This window comes from Saccopteryx leptura, chromosome 4 (genome assembly GCF_036850995.1).
Source record: "Saccopteryx leptura isolate mSacLep1 chromosome 4, mSacLep1_pri_phased_curated, whole genome shotgun sequence".
In the NCBI taxonomy this organism is placed as follows: domain Eukaryota; kingdom Metazoa; phylum Chordata; class Mammalia; order Chiroptera; family Emballonuridae; genus Saccopteryx; species Saccopteryx leptura.
The window spans coordinates 220948553-220968860 of record NC_089506.1 but is presented as its reverse complement, the minus strand read 5'-3'; the positions used below and the strand labels follow the sequence as shown (position 1 = coordinate 220968860).

The 20308-nt window shown below is 54.9% G+C and overlaps 1 protein-coding gene across 2 annotated transcripts in view; it reads left to right on the top strand.

Moving 5' to 3' along the window:
- PRKCB (protein kinase C beta) overlaps positions 1-20308 on the top strand; it is a 331943-nt gene that overhangs the window by 259509 nt on the left and 52126 nt on the right. For both annotated transcript variants that reach the window (XM_066383413.1, XM_066383412.1), the window contains exon 10: positions 13142-13315. In XM_066383413.1, the coding sequence (XP_066239510.1) occupies positions 13142-13315 (174 nt within the window). The remainder of the gene's footprint in view (positions 1-13141; positions 13316-20308) is intronic.

Here is a 20308-nt window from a genome sequence, read left to right as displayed (position 1 = left end):
TCAGCCACGTCAGAAACACCTGTCTCTTAGTTATCAGTGACTGCCTAGCTCCTAACACCCCAAATCTGCATCCAAGGTGTGGTGGCTGCTCATGACAGCAGAGGGAAGACACGAGGGAGAGAAACGGGGACTAAAATTGGATTCCCATTCCAGGGAGGACTTCCCACTCTTATAGGACCTGCCTTCTGACGGGCACACTTAAGGATTTGTTCACTTAAGAAACATTTATTGAGCATCTACTATGTGCCAGGCACTCTTCTAGGTACAAAGGACATGACTGTAAACAAAACATTCAAAATGATCTGTCCTCCTGGACCACATGTCCTAGTGGTAGTGATGATGGTGATGGTGGTGGTGGTGGTGGTGATGGTGGTGGTAATGGTGATGGTGGTGGTGGTGATGGTGGTGGTAATGGTGATGGTGATGGTGATGATGGTGATAATAGTGGTGGTGGTGGTGCTGATGATGGTGGTGGTGGTGGTGGTGGTGGTGGTGATGATGGTGGTGGTGGTGGTGATGGTGGTGATGGTGATGGTGGTGGTGCTGATGGTGATGGTGGTGGTGATGGTGGTGATGATGGTGATGATGGTGATAATAGTGGTGGTGGTGGTGATGGTGGTGGTGGTGGTGATGATGGTAGTGATGGTGGTGGTGATGATGGTGGTGGTGGTGGTGGTGGTGATGATGGTGGTGGTGGTGGTGATGGTGGTGATGGTGGTGATGGTGATGGTGGTGGTGCTGATGGTGATGGTGGTGGTGATGGTGGTGATGATGGTGATAATAGTGGTGGTGGTGGTGATGGTGGTGGTGGTGATGGTGGTGGTGGTGGTGATGATGGTGGTGATGGTGGTGGTGATGGTGGTGGTGGTGGTGATGATGGTGGTGGTGATGGTGGTGGTGGTGGTGGTGGTGGTGATAATAGTGGTGGTGATGGTGGTGATGATGGTGATGATGGTGATAATAGTGGTGGTGGTGGTGCTGATGATGGTGGTGGTGGTGGTGGTGGTGGTGGTGATGGTGGTGGTGGTGGTGATGGTGGTGATGGTGATGGTGGTGGTGCTGATGGTGATGGTGGTGCTGATGGTGATAATGGTGATAATAGTGGTGGTGGTGGTGATGGTGGTGGTGGTGATGGTGGTGGTGATGATGGTGGTGATGGTGGTGGTGATGGTGGTGGTGGTGGTGATGATGGTGGTGATGGTGGTGGTGATGGTGGTGGTGGTGGTGATGATGGTGGTGGTGATGATGGTGGTGATGGTGGTGGTGATGATGGTGGTGGTGATGATGGTGGTGGTGATGATGGTGGTGATGGTGATGGTGATGATGGTGATGGTGGTGGTGCTGATGATGGTGGTGATGGTGGTGGTGATGGTGGTGGTGGTGGTGGTGATGGTGGTGGTGATGGTGGTGGTGGTGGTGGTGATGGTGGTGGTGATGATGGTGGTGGTGGTGGTGATGATGGTGGTGGTGGTGGTGCTGATGATGGTGGTGATGGTGGTGGTGATGATGGTGGTGGTGGTGATGAAGAAGTGAGATGCAGAAAGGGGAAATAACTTGCTAAAACCATACAGCTAGTGAGTGGCATTTAACTGACCAGCTATGTGTGCTCAGATGTGTGTGTTCTCGTGGGTTCCTGATTGCAGACACTGAACACGCCCTGGTCTACACGGTGGTCACCTCCCCGTGCTGCAGATATATTTGGGGAGGTCCACTCTTTTGCCCTCTGATTTCCTCACGTTCCCCTCTCTGTCTTCCTTTTTTAAGTGCTAAGCAGAGTTTTCACGCCTCTCCTGGTGCTTCTCGGAGCCTCTGCCGTGAGACAAACCGCATGCCCGTGGTGACGGCAGCTCCGGGCTGTCTGTTCTTCCCTCGCCCCTCTGCGCCTGCCCCTCACCCATCTGTGTGTCAGCACGCGTTGGAACCTGGAGCCGTCAGCAGGGATTCCTGGGAGGAATCCTGAGAGACTGGGCTTCACTCTGCTGGTCTCTGCTCTTCGTGTCTCCGGGGCAGGCTTCAGCTCACGGGCTCCTCCGGGGCGTGGAGCAGCCCTGCCTCACGTGTGCAGCGACTCCTCTGCTGGTGTCTCTTCTACCCTCCCCTCCCTGTTTCTAACCCTCGCTAACTCCGCCTCCCGTCCCACTCGCCCACCCCATTGCCTCCGACTTGTACTGAGCTCATACTAACTGCCAGGGAGCCTGGATTCACATTCATGACATCACATTAATTCTCACCACGGCTCTGCAAGGCAGTTACTGATATTAACCCTATGACAGGGGGTCCTCGGGTGACGACACAGCTCTATTCCCGCGACAGTGACGTAACCTGAATTCTGGTGTAAGTCGGTCGAAACACACCCTAGCCTAGTCACTCACCTATCCTAACACAGTAGTAACATCATCATCTAGAACATAAAAACACAACTAAGCCATAGAAAAAAGGAAAAGGACATAAATATACTGTCCTGTGCACTGTACTGTAGTAACAGAAAAAAATGACCAAAAAAATGAGTGATAAAAAAGCATCCTTCCCTTTATCCCTGTGGTTGGCTGGCACCCTGGAGGGGACACTGCAAGGTGGGAGAGAGGGACCTATGGGGAGGAGGGAGCTGGAGAGGCAGGAGAACCTGCAGCAGGTGCTGGAGACACTGGGTCAGGTGAACCAGGATTGTCTAAGGAACAGGCAGGAGACACTGGGGATGATCCTACCTGTACGACGGGTGTCTCATCTCGAGAAGCAGCTGACGTAGAGGGTGCAGGATCTGGTGCAGACCTCCCCACCTTCTTAGAGAATTATTCCAGGCTCGTCTGGAAGGTGGATGACGTCTCCTAACCAAAGTGGTTCACCCACGTAGTCTGTGAGTACGACGCTAATGACATAAGCCAGAACACTCACATCTCAATTTTTTAAAGTTTTTATGGGACTGAGCGTCGTAAGCTGGAAACATCCTATGTTGAGACTCGTAGCCTGAGGACCCTGTATGCCTCTGTGGAAACTGTAAGTCGCAGAGGTTGAGTGAGCTCCCCAGGACCAGGCAGCGGGCAACAGGCAGGACCGGGACTTGGACCTCAGCTTTGTGAATTCCAGTGGCCTCTTCCCATCACCCACTTCTCTACTTTGGGGTCCACTCATCTCCACCAACTGCGAATCTTTTTTTTTTTTTTTTTTTTGAGACAGCAATTTCAAAACTGTGACAGAGCTGAGTAAGGACATCTGTGGGTACCTCCTTTCACTTGGAAAAAGAGTTAAAAATTCTATCTTCTGATTGTGTTAGGATGGGGACAAATATATTAATGTTCTATGTTAGAGAGCCTTTTCTCCCACCTAAATGTGTATCTATTTCTTGTGATTCTAAAAGAAATTAAAACAGGGTTCTGTGCCCCTAAAATGATCACATCTCCCTTTCACAAGCGTGCGCGCGCACACACACAGACACACACACACAGACACACACACACACACTGTGCTAAGTGTGTTTGGTGAGGTTGGTTCTGGATGCTGGCACCAGCACCCCACCAGAATGTCCCTCAGAACCTCCAAACCTGTCTCCCCATAAATCCTCCTTGGGTGAGTCGCGTGGGCTTTGGGTTTGAGCACAAGACAGCAGTCCGAGCTCACAGCCCCCGATGACAGCGTCTTCTGCTGGAACGCAGCACAGCACTGAGTTTCGACAGGAAGAAACTGCCCGAGGAGATGAAAGTCTGCTTACTTTAAACCACTGACAACAGCCTTTTCCAAGGTCTTGGCGCTCCCGCGGTGGGAGTCTGTCCTAATTTCAACCTCGTCAGCAGCGGGGATCCGCACACACCTGCACATGTACACGGGCACGCCGGCTGTGGCTCTGTGACCCTGCAGACGAGCACCTCGCTGTGGCTGTGTCCCTGCAGACAAGCACCTCGCTGTGTGTGTGTGACCCTGCAGACAAGCACCTCGCTGTGGCTGTGTGTCCCTGCAGACAAGCACCTCGCTGTGTGTGTGTGACCCTGCAGACGAGCACCTCGCTGTGGCTGTGTGACCCTGCAGACGAGCACCTCGCTGTGGCTCTGTGACCCTGCAGACGAGCACCTCGCTGTGGCTGTGTGTGTCCCTGCAGACAAGCACCTCGCTGTGTGTCCCTGCAGACAAGCACCTCGCTGTGTGTGTGTGACCCTGCAGACAAGCACCTCGCTGTGTGTGTGTCCCTGCAGACAAGCACCTCGCTGTGTGTCCCTGCAGACAAGCACCTCGCTGTGTGTGTGTGACCCTGCAGACAAGCACCTCGCTGTGTGTGTGTCCCTGCAGACAAGCACCTCGCTGTGTGTCCCTGCAGACAAGCACCTCGCTGTGTGTGTGTGTCCCTGCAGACAAGCACCTCGCTGTGTGTGTGTCCCTGCAGACAAGCACCTCGCTGTGGCTGTGTGTGCCTGCAGACGAGCACCTCGCTGTGGCTGTGTGTGTGTCCCTGCAGACGAGCACCTCGCTGTGGCTGTGTGTGTGTCCCTGCAGACGAGCACCTCGCTGTGGCTGTGTGTCCCTGCAGACGAGCACCTCGCTGTGGCTGTGTGTCCCTGCAGACAAGCACCTCGCTGTGTGTGTGTCCCTGCAGACGAGCACCTCGCTGTGGCTGTGTGTCCCTGCAGACAAGCACCTCGCTGTGTGTGTGTCCCTGCAGACGAGCACCTCGCTGTGGCTGTGTGACCCTGCAGACAAGCACCTCACTTTCCTCCAGCCCGCTCGCTAGCTCCCTGCCCCATGCGGGGAGCCCCGTTGTCACCTGGGTCCCAGAGAGCTCGGTCTGTGCTCCCTGCTCCCTTCCTCCTCTTCCAGGGAACCTTGGGACATTTGCTGTCTGATCCTGGTCTCCTGCCTTCTCTGGGGTTCCACCCCAGTTCCTGCCCCTTCCTTCCAGCCCTCAGCCTCTTGTCTGTGGTTCTGATTGTGTGTGTGTGTGTGTGTGTGTGTGTGTGTGTGTGTGTATTTTTCTGAAGTGAGAAGCAGGGAAGCAGAGAGACAGACTCCCGCATGCGCTCGACCAGGACCCACCTGGCATGCCCACCAGGGGGCGTTGCTCTGCTGTGGCCGGAGCCACTCTAGCGCCTGAGGTGGAGGCCATGGAGCCATCCTCAGTGCCCGGGCCAACTTTGCTCCCATGGAGCCTTGGCTGTGGGAGGAGAAGAGAGAGACAGAGAGGAAGGAGAGGGGGAGGGCTGGAGAAGCAGATGGGCGCTTCTCCTGTGTGCCCTGGCCGGGAATCGAACCTGGGACTCCTGCACGCCAGGCCGATGCTCTACCACTGACCCAACCGGCCAGGGCCTGATTGTCTGTGTTTTTGCCAACTCATCTTCCCAAATCCTGAGAGGCCCTCTCTCCTCCCAGATTCTCCCAGGTCTCTTCTCACGGACGCAACTGACTCAGTCTCAGTGTCCCCTACACTTACTCCTCAGAAGATAGTAAATGACAACACAAAGAACTATCAGGGTCCATTTTCCTCAACAACAAAATGTATCAAAGACAGTGAGCTATCTGGAACTCAGGGTGTACAGCCCTCTGCCCTGCAGGGAGCAGACTGCCCAGTCCGAGTGAGCGAAGGGGGCACTTACTGGAAGGGCGGGGCACATTCCAGGTGCATCTCCCCGCGCCCAGAGGCTGGACTGGCATCGTCTCCGTCCTGGGCCTGCTGGGTCATCCTGCCTCTGGGGCGTGCACCTCCCTCAGCCGTGTGTCACGTCTCAGCTCTCGGTGTCTAATTCCCGGATCAAGACGATCCTAGAGTTTTTAAATCCCAGAGAGGAGAGGCTATAGAGTCAGTATGGCTCACGGACGCCCGTGATGCCGTCCACCATGGCCCAGGGGCAGGGACACTTTTCTGTGCAGCCATCAGGGAGGTGACAGGACAGACTCAGAAAGCCAGTGTGGCCGGTGCAGTCTCCCTGAGGAAAAGACAAGAACATTGGCCCGTCTGGTACCCAGGCCAGAGCGGCAGCCTCTGTCTGCGTATTCTTTAAAGCGCTGTCTGGCAGCTTGGGGGGAAATATAATATAATACAGAGTTAAATCTGGACCTCTCGTTGAAAGACCAGAAGCGCCTGTCTGTTAGCATGGGAGCCCCGTCTCGGGAGATAATTCATGGCCACGGGTCCAATTACTGTGCTGTCGTGGTTCCTGCCCTCCGCACCCACCTCCACTGCATCTCTGTGTGCTGATCCCGAAACACACAGCTCTGTCCAGATGAGTTCCCGGTTACTAACGGCGTGAACCCGCAATCTGAAACAAACCAGCGAGCAGAAACCTGCCGGTTCTGATCGTCTGATACTGTGGTGAATATTCTGAATGTGCAAATACAAGCGGTCTCTATGCTCAAACGTGCCTCAGTGTATTTCAGGTCCTCCACACCCCGTCTGGTTTCTCATCCTGAACTGACCTCACTGACAACCACGGCAGGGGTGGGGAATGTATTTTGAGCATTGAGGACTGTCCCAAGTGTTTTCTATGCATTGTTCACTTAATCTTCACCATGATCTTATTTTATATATTTATTTTTGTTAAAAAAAAATTTTTTTTTAAATTAAGTGAGAGGCGGGGAGGCCGAGAGACAGACTCCGGCATGTGCCCCGAACCAGGATCCACCAGGCAAGCCCACTAGGGGGCAGTACTCCATTGCTTGGCAACTGAGCTATTTTAGCACCTAAGGCCAGAGGCCATGGAGTCATCCTCAGTGCCTGGGGCCAACTCACTCAAATCATTTGAGCCATGGCTGTGGGAGAGGAAAAGAGAGAGAGAAGGGGGAGAGGAAGGGGTGAGGAAGCAGATGGGTGCTTCTCCTGTGTGCCCTGGCCAGGACTCAAACTCGGGACTTCCACACGCCGGGCCTATGCTCTACCACTGAGCCAACCGGCCAGGGCTCACAATGATCTTATGAGGTGGGCGCCGTGATTATCTCCACGCTATGGAGGAGGAGCTGGACGCCTAGAGAGGTGGGAACTAATGGCTGTGCAGCAGCGGATACGGGTTCAAACCCAGGCAGTCTGGCCCCTGGAAGCCGCACGACCCCCGCGGCACTCGGAGTCCGGAGCGGCACCCACCAACCACGGGGGGCGGCTTGGCCTGTGCGCCCAGGACAGACCAGACTGCAGGGAAACCGGCTTTGTGGGCACAGCCTGGTTGAAATGAATGACGGGTCCTTAAGAACTTCATTGCATTTTCTGTTGGAAAAAGGCATCAATTATTGGTCTGTTTTCCTGGGAACTGTCAAAAAAAAAGAAAGTCAAATCTGCTTTTATTTGAACCATCTAGTTTTGTGTTATATAACATATGATTCAAAGGAAATTGAGTCAGCACGTGCAGCAACATTGATTTTAGCTGAAAAGAACAGGTCAATAACTGGAATTGATACCTATTACTTCTGTGCTTATCAGTTCTGTGATATGAATATTAGAAGTGGTAACAGCCCGGAATTTTGAAAGAGTACCGTTGTTTTTGCATTTCCCAAACAGTGAAACGTTTCTTATTGAATCCAGCTCGCCGTCTTTATTTAAAACACAGGGGCTAGGCGTTTCAGCGGAACTCTATCCTTCTGCCTCTCCTCCTTCTTCCCCGTAGTCCTCTGAGTCATTTCTCCCCAGGCTGTAGTGACATTTGCTTTCCGGGAGCAAGTCCCCAAGAGCCAGCGATGACTAGGCTAAAAAGGGCGTCCCTTCTAAACTCTGTTTCGGACTTCCGTGGGCTTTCTCTGCTGCTAGTGGGCAGAAAGTCAACTGGATTACATCGAAGGGGTGAGTTCATCTTGGCACCGTTTAAAAAGATTGAACTCTTAGGAACACCTGTCAGCCTGACCACTGATCTGAAGACTCAGTTTATCAAATCACACAGATCCATGCCTCCTCTATTGTCAACAGCCCCCACCCCAGAGTGGTCCATGTTTTACAATCCATCCGCCTATCCTGACACATCACGATCACTCAGAGCCCACAGTTGACCTTCGGGTTTGCTGTTGATGATGTCCATTCTGTGGGTCTGGACAGATATAGAATGACAGATACAGAATGTATCCAGTGTCATAGAGAGTGTGTTCACTGCCCTGAAACCCCTCCGAGCTCTGAGCTCTGCCTCTTCATGCCTCCGCCCCCCCCCCCCCCCGAGCCCCTAGCAACTGCTGATCTCTTCACCGTCTCCACGGTCGTGCCTTTCCCAGAATGTCATATAGCTAGAATATACAATATGTAACCATGTAAAGAGCTTGTATTCTAAGTGTGGACAACCTTATGTAATAACATCATGAAATAACCACGTTGTATCCTCCGAGTGCCGTGGCAGGTGGCTCTGATTCTTGTCTAGGCACCTTCCAGACTGTATCCATGCAGGGCTCAGCCCGACCAGATCGCACTAGGAACTCCCAGCTAATGTCTTTTTCCCCCATCCTATGGCTTTTCAGTTTTTCCTGAGTTACTTTCGATAGCCCGTCTGCCCAATCCTGCTCCAGAACGAGCTCTTTGAAGCCAGAAATCACTTCTGGGCTGCTGATTGGATTGCTTCTGGAGACAAGTGCATTTGATTCCCCAAACTGCATGACTACTTCATACTCGATCAGTGGGACCACCGTATAAATACAATGTAACTGCATCTATGTGTGTGTGGATATCTATATGCTTAGAAAATGTGATCCAGAGTTGGAATGGGAATAGTACACTTTGGAGAATTAAACTTAGGGTCTTTAAGATAACTTAGATAGAAATTACTTTACAAAGTTGGGGGGGGGGAAGATGTCCTAGAACATGGTAGGGTGTCTTTAATGGGTGAAAGTTAAAAGTTAGGAGAAACCTCAGGAGGTAAAGTATTCACCAACCAGGACGAACAGTGTGTTGAGTTCTTTCTGTATGTCAACCTATTTTTTTTTTAAGTGAGAAAGAGAGAGAGATGGACAGACAAGGATGGACAGACGGGAAGGAGAGAGATGAGAAGTGACACCTTAGTTGTTCATTGATTACTTTCTCACATGTGCCTTGACCGGGGGGCTCCAGCAGAGCGAGTGACCCCTTGTTCAAGCCAGTGACCTTGGGCTCAAGCCACTGACCTCGGGGTTTCGAACCTGGGTCCTCAGCATCCCAGGCTGACGCTCTATCCACGGTGCCACCGCCTGGTCAAGCAACCATCACGTCTTTTACTGACCACTGAGTCCTGCAGTTTAAACACTCAGAGAACACCACACACTTCTCATTCAGGGGTTTCGTCGCAGTTGAAGCAGGTAATGATTTGGGCTGGTATGTGAGTTCCATGAGCACAGGGAGCTTGTCATCCTGCCTCCCCCATGCCTGTCGGTGCCTGGCTCACCCCAGACACCGGTCAGTGTTGGCTGAATGAGTGGGTTAATCGGTCAGCCTTACAGAGCATGGAAAGACCCGGAAAGGTGACACATTTAGAAGACAGAGTGAGTTCTTTCTCTAGTGTCTCACTCAATTGAAGTTTTTTTTTTTTTTTTTTTTTAAAGAATTAATTGAAAAAAAAAAAGTACAAAACCAAACCCAAGAATTAAACAAACCAAGGTGACAGGGGCCACAGCTGACAGTGTTGGGTGACATCAGTATGACCTTAGATGTTTGTTGTCACACTCACAGATCACCCCCCAAACTCAGACATTGAAACCACTCACTGTCACCTGTCATCTCTCCTCGTCCCTGTGGGTCAGAAAACTGGGGTGCCTGCTGGCGGATAGTGATTCAGGTCCCTCCTGCAGGGGCTGGACCTGGGGCAGCTGCGGTTGGAGCCGTCAGGCGCTGAGCTCTCCACACGGTCTTAGGGCCTCTCCACGTGGTCTCGGGGCCTCTCCGCGCGGTCCCGGGGCCTCTCCGCGTGGTCTCGGGGCCTCTCCGCGCGGTCCCGGGGCCTCTCCGCGTGGTCTCGGGGCCTCCCCGCGCGGTCCCGGGGCCTCTCCGCGTGGTCCCGGGGCCTCTCCACGTGGTCTCGGGGCCTCTCCGCGCGGTCCCGGGGCCTCTCCGCGTGGTCTCGGGGCCTCCCCGCGCGGTCTCAGGGCCTCTCCATGTGGTCTCGGGGCCTCTCCGCGCGGTCCCAGGGCCTCTCCGTGCGGTCTCGGGGCCTCCCCACGCGGTCTCAGGGCCTCTCCACGTGGTCTCGTTCTGTGGCCTCCTTTCCCAGGTGTCCCAAGGGAAACCGACAGAAGCTATTGCCTTCGAAGTCATGTGTGTGTGTGTGAGGGGGGGGGGGGTCACTTGCACTGTGTTCTGTTCACTGAGCCCATCACAAAGCCCTGCCCAGGTTCAAGGGGAAAGGGCCTCAGAAAAGTATCTACAGGCATGTTTTAAGACCACCACGGAATTATCGGTTCCTCTCTGACCCGGGGAAGCTCTCGGGCAGCTGTCCAGGAAGGGCAGGGAGGTTCTTGTCGAAAAGGAGAGCTTTCTCTGTCACTCAGCCTGACTCCCTCTAGGTCCATCTGTGCTGCCACAAACGACTAACTTCTATTCTTTTTATAGCTGAGTCATATCCCGTGTGTGTGTGTGTGTGTGTGTGTGTGTGTGTGTGTGTGTGTGTGTGTGTGTGGCAACTTCTTTGAGAAAGTTGAAGGGGGAATAAGAGATCCAGGCTTCCCATTATAAAATACAGAAGTCACGGGAATGTCCAGTGCGGCATAGGGCAGATAGTAATTTCCTAATGACTCTGTACGCAGACCCCTGGGCACTGGACTCGCTGGAGGTCACGTCCTAAGGTATAGAAATGTTGAGTCACTAGGTCCTATACCAGAAACTGAAATAATACTGTATGTCAACTCTAATTTCAACATAAAAAAAGAAAGCCTGATTAGACTATTAAGGGGCAAAGGAAAATTCCCTTCTCACCCCATGAATGACTGCTGAGAAATCATTAGGAAGATGGTTTGACTTACGGACAGCTCCCAAGCACCGGAGTAAACGGATCCGTTCTGACAGCACCTCGGAGTTCCTCCCAGCTCCACGTTCAGTGATTCGACTGGAGAGGAGGGAGGAGACTGTTAGAAGGCTGGCTCCTGGGCCGCCGCCCAGCGCTGCTTCTGAATGAGAGGGGGCCGTCGGGTCTGTGTCTGTATCGCAGACCAGCGCCCCCAGGCACTGGGTTCCGACCCAGGCAGGAGGCACTGCCCTTCCTATAGAGCGTGGAGTCTGCCCTGCGTGTAGGGTTTCTGCTGCCGGGTTGAGCACGGAATTTGCCTTGTTTGTTAAGTTACCTCATGATATTTGGCTTCCTGAATTTTTCATTCATTTTGTTTTTTCATTGGATTTATTGGGGTGACCTTGATAAAATTTTATACTATTTTTATGATTATTCTTTAATCAGTATGTTTATTCTAAGGGTTTGAGCTACGCAAGCTGTCATTTTTGTCTTACAGGCTGTTTCTAGGAACATAAATCCACTCAAACCAATTTCACTTTGATATCAGTGATGGTTTTTTTTTTTGTTGTTTTTGTTTTTATTTATTCATTATAGAGAGGAGAGAGAGAGAGAGAAGGGGGGAGGAGCAGGAAGCATCAACTCCCATATATGCCTTGACCAGGCAAGCCCAGGGTTTTGAACCGGCAACCTCAGCGTTTCCAGGTTGACGCTTTATCCACTGCGCCACCACAGGTCATCAGTGATGGTTTTATTGGAGGGGTAGGGAGCTTTCTAATGGGGAACAGCCGAGCCTGAGAGACTGGACAGCAGGGTCCCTGCTCATTCTCGGACCTCTGTTCTGTCCTCGCACCTCTGTTCCATTCTGCGCTGTGTGTGGCAAAATATAAGCCATAGGCGGACCTGTGTGTGTGTGTGTGTGTGTGTGTGTGTGTGTGTGTCCTCTGCTCAGGGCCTCGGGACTGACAACTTGGGACTATCCAAATTGCCAGTTCTTAGGGAGAGGGTCTGATTGGCTCAGCTTAGGCCAGTTATCTACCAATCAGCTGTGGCCAAGTGGGTCCACTGGCCAATCAGAAAGCTCTTCCCAAGAGGAATGGTACCTGCTGGTCAGTGTCCCCTCTGGCCTAGCCACAGCCAGTGGAAAGAGTGATGTGTCGTGAGCCCCACTGACTATCCTGCCCCGACTGTGACCACAGCTGCACGGAGGGGACCCCAGGACCATCGGAGAAGAGGTGGAAGTAAGACATTCAGCACCCCCGTCATTCCGCCTGAAGTCTTTCTTCCTCTCTGCAGTGCGGAGTCGAGAGTGTTCCTGCTTGTTCATTGCTGCATCCCCAGTGCTCACCGGGCTCCTAACGAATATTAAACAGTTGAATGAATACGGGAACAAGAGCCCCGCGTTCAGTTTTACCAGGAATAAGCTCCTTCGACAAATATTTATTGAACATCTCCTGTGTGCCTGGTGGTGTTCCAGGGTCTTGGGTTACTCCAGGGAACAGAATGGGCAGAGGAACTTGCCCTCGTGGGGGTCTGTATTCCAGTTGGGTTTGCTGGGCGTGGATTCCTCTCCCCAAAGGGATCCATCCTCAGTCGTTGCCCTTGGAACCGCTTCCCTTTTTTTTTTTTTTTGTATTTTTCTGAAGCTGGAAACAGGGAGAGACAGACAGACAGACTCCCGGATGCGCCCGACCAGGATCCACCGGCACGCCCACCAGGGGCGAGGCTCTGCCCACCAGGGGCGACGCTCTGCCCACCAGGGGGCGATGCTCTGCCCCTCCGGGGCGTCGCTCTGTTGCGACCAGAGCCACTCTAGCGCCTGGGGCAGAGGCCAAGGAGCCATCCCCAGCGCCCGGGCCATCTTTTGCTCCAATGGAGCCTTGGCTGCGGGAGGGGAAGAGAGAGACAGAGAGGAAGGAGGGGGAGGGGGTGGAGAAGCAGATGGGCGCTTCTCCTATGTGCCCTGGCCGGGAATCGAACCCGGGTCCCCCGCACACCAGGCCGACGCTCTACTGCTGAGCCAACCGGCCAGGGCCGAACTGCTTCTCTTGATTGGGGTCCAGCGCTGACCCGTGCGAGGTCTCTGGAAAATGTCCTCTCTCGTTTTAGCGTCAGCGGAAGGCGTGTGTGCGGAGGAGGCCTGGAGAGGCTCTGCGGGAACGGGAGCTGCCCTGGCTCCGCCCCCGCCCAGCCCCGCCCCGGGACCCCCGAGACCCCTGCCGACCGCCCCGCCCCGGGACCCCCGCCGACCGCCCTGACCCGCGGCTCTCTCCCCCTCCCCCGCCCAGGTCATGCTGTCGGAGCGGAAGGGCACGGACGAGCTGTACGCCGTCAAGATCCTGAAGAAGGACGTGGTGATCCAGGACGACGACGTGGAGTGCACCATGGTGGAGAAGCGGGTGCTGGCCCTGCCCGGGAAGCCGCCGTTCCTCACCCAGCTGCACTCCTGCTTCCAGACCATGGTAACTCAGCCGGGGCCCCGTCCTCCTCCCCTTCCACCTCCCCCTCCCGGCCTCACCGGGCCTCGGCCAGAGCGATCTGAGAAAGAGACACCCGGGGCCTTCCCATTATAGCGGCAGGGAGAGCTGGGGCCCGGGAGAGGCCGCTGAGAACTTCCGAGGTGGCCGCTGGGAAGCTGCTCTCTCAACAGAGAGATGAAGGGGCTCGGGCAGTTGGTTTTATCACCCGCAGAGCAGGGCCTTCCGCTGACGGCCAGAGGTGAGCCGGGGACAGGAGCTCGGGACTTGGGTCTCATGATATGAGATGTCATAGCAGGTGGGGACGACGGCAGAGGTCCCCACGTCATTCCTGTCCGTGGTCCCAGGCGGCCCATTGGCTAAATGCTCCAGGGCCTTCTGCAGGGAGCACGGACCTCCTTGGAGGAGGGGTTGCCCGAGAACACAGCCCTTGGAGGACTGCTCGGGCAGGGGGCACGGGGTCCGAGGCAGGGGCTAGTGAGCTCAGAGCTGGGGCTCCCGAGAAGGGGCCGTTTGTGCACTCTTGGCTACTGACTGTGACTCCAGCTGACTGTGACTGTGATGCTGTGAGAACAAGGGACGTCCCTTTAAAAACCTCTTAGCCAAACCTCTTAGCCTTGTCCCTTTTGAAATCAGATGTCGGCCTCCACACTGAAGGAGGTGGGGAGGCCAGAGCCCCTATTGCAAAGAGGACAAAGTTCATTCTTGCCGGTGGGACTTCAGAGGACTGGTGGCCCTGTGACTTAAAGATGCTTTAAGGGAGTTTCCACGATGGTTTTGACTCCATCCAGCTCTCCCCCTCCGGGCTGATCTTGGAGCCCGACCCCCGTGCGCGATGTTACGCGTGGTTTGAGACGGACAGAGGCTTCCCCTTCTGTCCACCGTCACCACCTCCTGTGCTCTGTGAGGCCAGGCTGAGCTCACCAGCCTCTGGAGACCCTGACCTGGACGCGGGAGGTCTCCTCGGTGCAGACCGCACGCCAGGCCCGGAGCTGCCCTGCGGAAAAGGGGCGGAGCTGGAGCTGCTTTTCTAGGTTCTGAACGGTCTTTTGATACATTCTGAGGTCAGAGAGACCTGGGTTCAAATCTGGTTCCGTCGCTGACTGGATGAATGACCTTGGGCAGATGATACAACCTCTTTGGGCTACCGTTTTGGTTTCATCTGTAGAAATGGATGAGGTAATAGTCGCTACAGGCTACGTTGTTGCGAGGAGGAAATGAGCTTACAGGTGAGCAAGACGTTAACACAACTCGCGGCAGCTGGTAAGTGTTCGATGGCTGTTAGTGGTTTATTCCACAAGCCTCAGCCTGGGCCTTGCCCGAGTCCTGTCGTGTGGAGCTGCGTGATCTCGTTGCTGTTCTTGAGAAGTTATGGTCATAGAACAGAAGAATAATTAAAAATAATAATAATAATGCAACAGGGGCTGTGACCATGTGACCACAGGACCTGGAGAGGGGGTGGGTCTGCAGATTGTAGCCCGATGGCCACACGGTGTCTGCGTTTGGGTGACGGGAGGATTTTCTGCCGAAAGCCAGCTTCTCCCGATCCCGGAGAGCCTCCCGGCCACGGGGGCTCCGGGGAGGAAACGTTTTATGCAGATGTGTACAGTACTCCCCGTGGGGACTGGTCCCCCAGCCTCTTGTTGGGGTCTGCTGGGTGACAAGGAGCTACAAGAACATCCCTCGCTCCATTGCGGCAGGGGTAGGAGCTGGGGTCCTGTTTGCCGACGTGAGCAGCTGGTGCTGCTGGGCAAGGTGCTTCCGGGGAAATATGGAGGCGATCTGGGGGGGAGCTTGGTGATGCTCCCCTTCGCAGTTCACTTGACGTTTCTCCGAGGACCTCAGGAGGAGGCTTCTGTTTGGTGCTGCCCTGCCCACAGCATTTTCCTAACACCTTTTTAACAGAGAGAATACCAGCTTTAGGTCCCGAGCTTTGGCAAACAGCAGTTTCTAGGTCATTGTTTTGCTTTTATGTTGTATATATACATATATATATATATATATATATATATATATATATATATATATTGCAAGAGAAAGAGTCAGAGATAGACAGACAGACAGACTGGAAGGGACAGATGAGAAGCTCCAACTCGTAGTGGCAGCAGTTTAGTTGTTCATTGATTGGTTCTCATACGTGCCTTGATGGGATGGGGGGCTCCAGCCAAGCCAGTGACCCCTTCCTCAATCAGCCACCTTCGGCTTCAAACCAGTGACCTTGGGCTTCAAGCCAATGACCACAGGGTCATGGGTATGATCGCACACTGAAGCCGGTGATGCCGCTCTCGAGCAGGTGAGCCCGTGCTCAAGCCGGCGACCTCGGAGCTTGAACTTGGGTCCTCAGTGTCCCAGGCTGATGTTCTATCCACTGCACCACCACCAGCCAGGCATGTTATATATACTGCTCACAAAAATTAGGGGGTATTTCAAAATGAATATGAAGCTATAAAATATCCCCTAATTTTTGTGAGATTTTTTTTTTCAATTTATGACAGCAGTGTAAAAAGCTTAATTTAAAAATATTATTTAAAAAAATATAGACCTGTGGTGGCACAGTGGATAAAGCATCGACCTGGAAATGCTGAGGTCGCCGGTTCGAAACCCTGGGCTTGCCTGGTCAAGGCACATATGGGAGTTGATGCTTCCAGCTCCTCCTCACCTTCTCTCTCTGTCTCTCTCTCTCCCTTTCTCTCTCCTCTCTAAAAAATGAATAAAAAAAGCCTGACCTGTGGTGGTGCAGTGGATAAAACGTCGACCTGGAAATGCTGAGGTCGCCGGTTCAAAACCCTGGGCTTGCCTGGTCATGGCACATATGGGAGTTGATGCTTCCAGCTCCTCCCCCCTTCTCTCTCTCTCTGTCTCTCTCTCTCCCTCTCTCTGTCTTCTCTAAAAATGAATAAATAAATAAATAATTAAAAAAAATGAATAAAAAAAAATACAGAGAACCACACCAAATAGATGCTGAATCATCGACGTTAGGAATGAGGAATAGGGTTAAGTTCCTCCGGCCACCGCCCAGGCTGAGCAGGAGAACCTGGCAGCCCCCCGCGAAGTGTCTCGGCGATCTCACCCCATCTTCCCCAGGGGGTCGCTTGACTGCCTTGCGTGTCCTTCTCGTCTATCGCTGTGGTCGGATCTCTTCTGTCTTTAGAAATCGGACGTGGCCTGACCAGGCCGTGGTGCAGTGGATAGAGCATCGGACTGGGATGCGGAGGACCCAGGTTGGAGACCCCGAGGTCGCCAGCTTGAGCGCGGGCTCATCTGGTTTGAGCAAAGCTCACCAGCTTGAGCCCAAGGTCGCTGGCTCCAGCAAGGGGTTACTCGGTCTGCTGAAGGCCCATGGTCAAGGCACATATGAGAAAGCAATCAATGAACAACTAAGGTGTCAAAATGAAAAACTGATGATTGATGCTTCTCATCTCTCTCCGTTCGTGTCTGTCTGTCCCTATAACAAAAGAAAAGAAAAGAAAATCGGACGTGTTCTATACTTCGTTTCCTGGAGTGACCACGTGCTCCATCCCATCCCTCCTTTTCTCTGATTGGCCCTTCTCCCTGCCTGCCGGCGGTCCAGGCCGTTGACCCCTTGCCTGGTCTCACAGCCTGGGTTTCGCCAATCGCAGGGTGCTGGGGCCCCTCCACGCGCATCCTCGGCCCCCCGAGCTTCCTGCAGACCGGGGGCTGGACCCAGAGACTTGGTCGGACTCTGGTTTGGTGGCCTTGGCAAAGACTGCGGGTGGCTGGGTGTTCTTTCCTCTGCAGGCCAGCCGTGTCCGGCTTCCTCCCTCTGTGTGAGGTTGGCAGCCCTGATGCTGGGGGGCTGTGTCCATTCGTTCATTAACGCTGGGAGGAGGTCGAGGCCCAAGCTCTAGGGCCCCTGTTTCTGTTTACTAGTTGGAGTCCTTGGATGACACGTCACGAGATTCTCTCGTGTAGCTCCCAGTTCGGGCTAGAACACATGCCCGATCTTTTCCCATTATTTACCGGTTTCCATGAATTGCTTCAATATTATGCTCCAAAGGTGGCTAAAGTGTGCTTTTATTTATTTTTTTAATTTTAATTTTTTTTTTTTTCATTTTTCCGAAGCTGGAAATGGAGGCAGTCAGACAGACTCCCGCATGTGCCCGACTGTGATCCACCTGGCATGCCCACCAGGGGGTGACGTTCCGCCCTTCTGGGGCGTCGCTCTGTTGCAAACCAGAGCCACTCCAGCACCTGAGGCAGAGGCCACAGAGTCATCCCCAGCTCCCGGGCCATCTTTGCTCCAATGGAGCCTCGGCTGCGGGAGGGGAAGAGAGAGACAGAGAGGAAGGAGAGGGGGAGGGGTGGAGAAGCAGATGGGCGCTTCTCCTGTGTGCCCTGGCCGGGAATCGAACCCGGGACTCCTGCACACCAGGCCGATGCTCTACCACTGAGCCAACCGGCCAGGGCCAAGTGTGCTTTTAAAATAAAGTTTCTGAGTCAGAGCGTCGAGGCGAAGGAAAATACGGCGTGAGCAGCCGGGACTCGCGTCGTGCGGGGACTTGGCAAGGACGGGAGAGGGCGTTCTCGTCCCCGGTCTGGGCGGCGAAGGCCTTGAGGTGTTCCCGTGGGGGGGCCGAGACGGGACTGGACCGGACCCTCCCACCTCGAGACCCCTCCGCCCAGCCTCTCCTTTCCCATCGCGGGTCCCCGAGTGGACTCAGCGGCCGCGGCAGGCGGAGGGCGGTCTCCGTCCGCGGCGCAGACAGAGGGGTCTGGTTCTCGAGGTGGGGGCGGGGCTCGCGGGGAGCCTGTGTTCCGTTTCCGTCAGCTGCGTCGACGTGGGTCCTCCGTGACGCCCATGTGTGGACGTTCCGTCTCTTCATTTGTAACCGACTGTGTTGCCCACGATCAATGAAACGGGAGGTGACCCCTCGACCAGTGAGCCGCCGGGAAGGAGGCAGGGGGGCCTGGGTTCCCGTGGAAACTGCAGCGTGAGCGCGGGTCCCCCTCGGGGGGCTGTCACGCGCCGGGGAGAGCCCAGACGTGCGAGTGCAGCCGTGGGGACGTCTCGCGTGGGGCGGAGCCCGTGCTGGGGCTGACGCGCAGGCTGCAGACCAGCGGGGCTGGGTGGGACACGGTGCTTTCTCGTGGGGAGGGTCCACCCGTGCGGTCACCCTGTGTCCAGGGGCTGTGCTGTCCGGGGTGGAGAGGGAACTGGCAATAGGAGAGGGAGGAGCCGATGCCCCTTCCGTGCCCCCCTCACCCAGAGGCGGGCGCCATTCTGTTTTGGCTAAGTTCGTATAGCTGAGTTGCACATAAATTGGTTTGGAAGACATACACCTGCTACTTGTGAGGCACAGGACTCACGACCAGCAGCCATATGCCAGGCCTCGGACGGACCTGTCATCATCCCCATTCCACAGATGAGGAGACTGAGGCCACACTGCTGGTATTTCAGGGCCAGGATTTGAACCCAGCAAGCCAGGCTTCCAAGAGGCTTTACAGTAGCCTCGACTAGGAGGTCTTGTGACTGTGCTGAGTGTGAATCACCCCGTAGGCACCCCCCTGGCATTCGTGGGCAGGCGCCCCAGGACCAGCCTGCCGTCTCCGGGCTCAGCCGGGGCCCGAGCTCTCGGGGGGCATGCTCATGTCCCACCTGCTCGTGAAGGCAGGTGGGTGGTGCTCCACCCCTCAGTGTTCCCATCTCTCAGGGCAGCTGACTGCCCGTCTGAGTGTCTGCCATCCTGTGGGCCTTCAAAAACATTGTTTCTTTCTGGGCTCCCCCAAAATAATGGCATCCGAGGGGGGCGGTCTGTCATCCCTGCTTTGCAGGTGGAAAGACTGAAGATCTGGGGGGGGGGTGTCGGGTCGTTTTTCCTCAACACGGCGCCGGGTCTCAGGCCCCCCGAACTCGGAGCCGCACGCTTCCGCCTGGACGTTGAGTGGCCACCACGAGGGCCTTCCCAGTGGTGTAGAAACCACAGCAGAGGCACAGCCAGCCCAGCGGCGTCCCCGGCGTGCGGAGCAGGGGCAGAACTCTGCGCACGGAGCCTCCTGCCGGCCTCCCGACACCGCTCCCGGGGGGGCCCTGCCACTGTCCTCGGGTGACAGAGACGGACGCCGGTGCTCAGAGACCGCTCGGGGCCTCCTGCGCGTCACACGGGTGGTGGCGGCCCTGGCCTGGGGCTGCGTGAGACGTGAGGACCCCAGACCCAGAGACATCGTGCCACCCGGGCTCTGCCTGAACTCCACCTTCCTTTCTCTAGTTTATAAGCTACTTTTACCTTCACGATCCCACCTAATTTTTTACAAGAAGACTACACACAGCGATGACCGTTCGCATTTCTGCACAGAGGAAATTGGACCCTCGGAGAGATGAAGAGGCTTGGGCTAAGTGACACAATCGCTAAGTGACAGGTGTCCCAGGGCCCCTGCCAGCGTGCTTTCCGCCGTGAAGGAGTCCCCTCCTTACGCCACGAGGATACGGCCGTGCCAGAAAGATTTGTGGGGGAAGAGGCTGTGAAATGTAGGGAGTGCCGCCCGTGTTGAGCAACCACTGTTAGTGTGGCTCGGGGGAGCAGGGAGGGGACACCCCTTTTTTGGGGAAAGGCCTGTGAAGGCCGTCACCCGGCTCACCCTCACCTTCCAGAACTGCGCATTCTCTGCGTCCCGGGTGGGGTCCCCCGAGGAGGCAGCCCGGACTGAAACAGGCAGTATCTCTAAAGCCGGTGTCCCTAGAACTCTGGTTGTCACCGCCAGTACCCAGAGGACGCTAACGCTTATTAACCCCGTCAGCGAGTCTTTCTGTTGACAGAAATGTGCCAGGACCCAGCTGCCTCCTTTTGAGGGGTCCATCCGTGGACAAAACGAGAGAAAGCCCCTGTCCTAACAGGGGAGACAGAGAGGACAACAACAACACCAAGAACAAAACTAAATGAAACGAACGGAGATGGACGGATTGGGACGGGGAGATGCTATTTTTTGATAGGAGGACCAGGGAAGGTCTTTCTGGTAAGG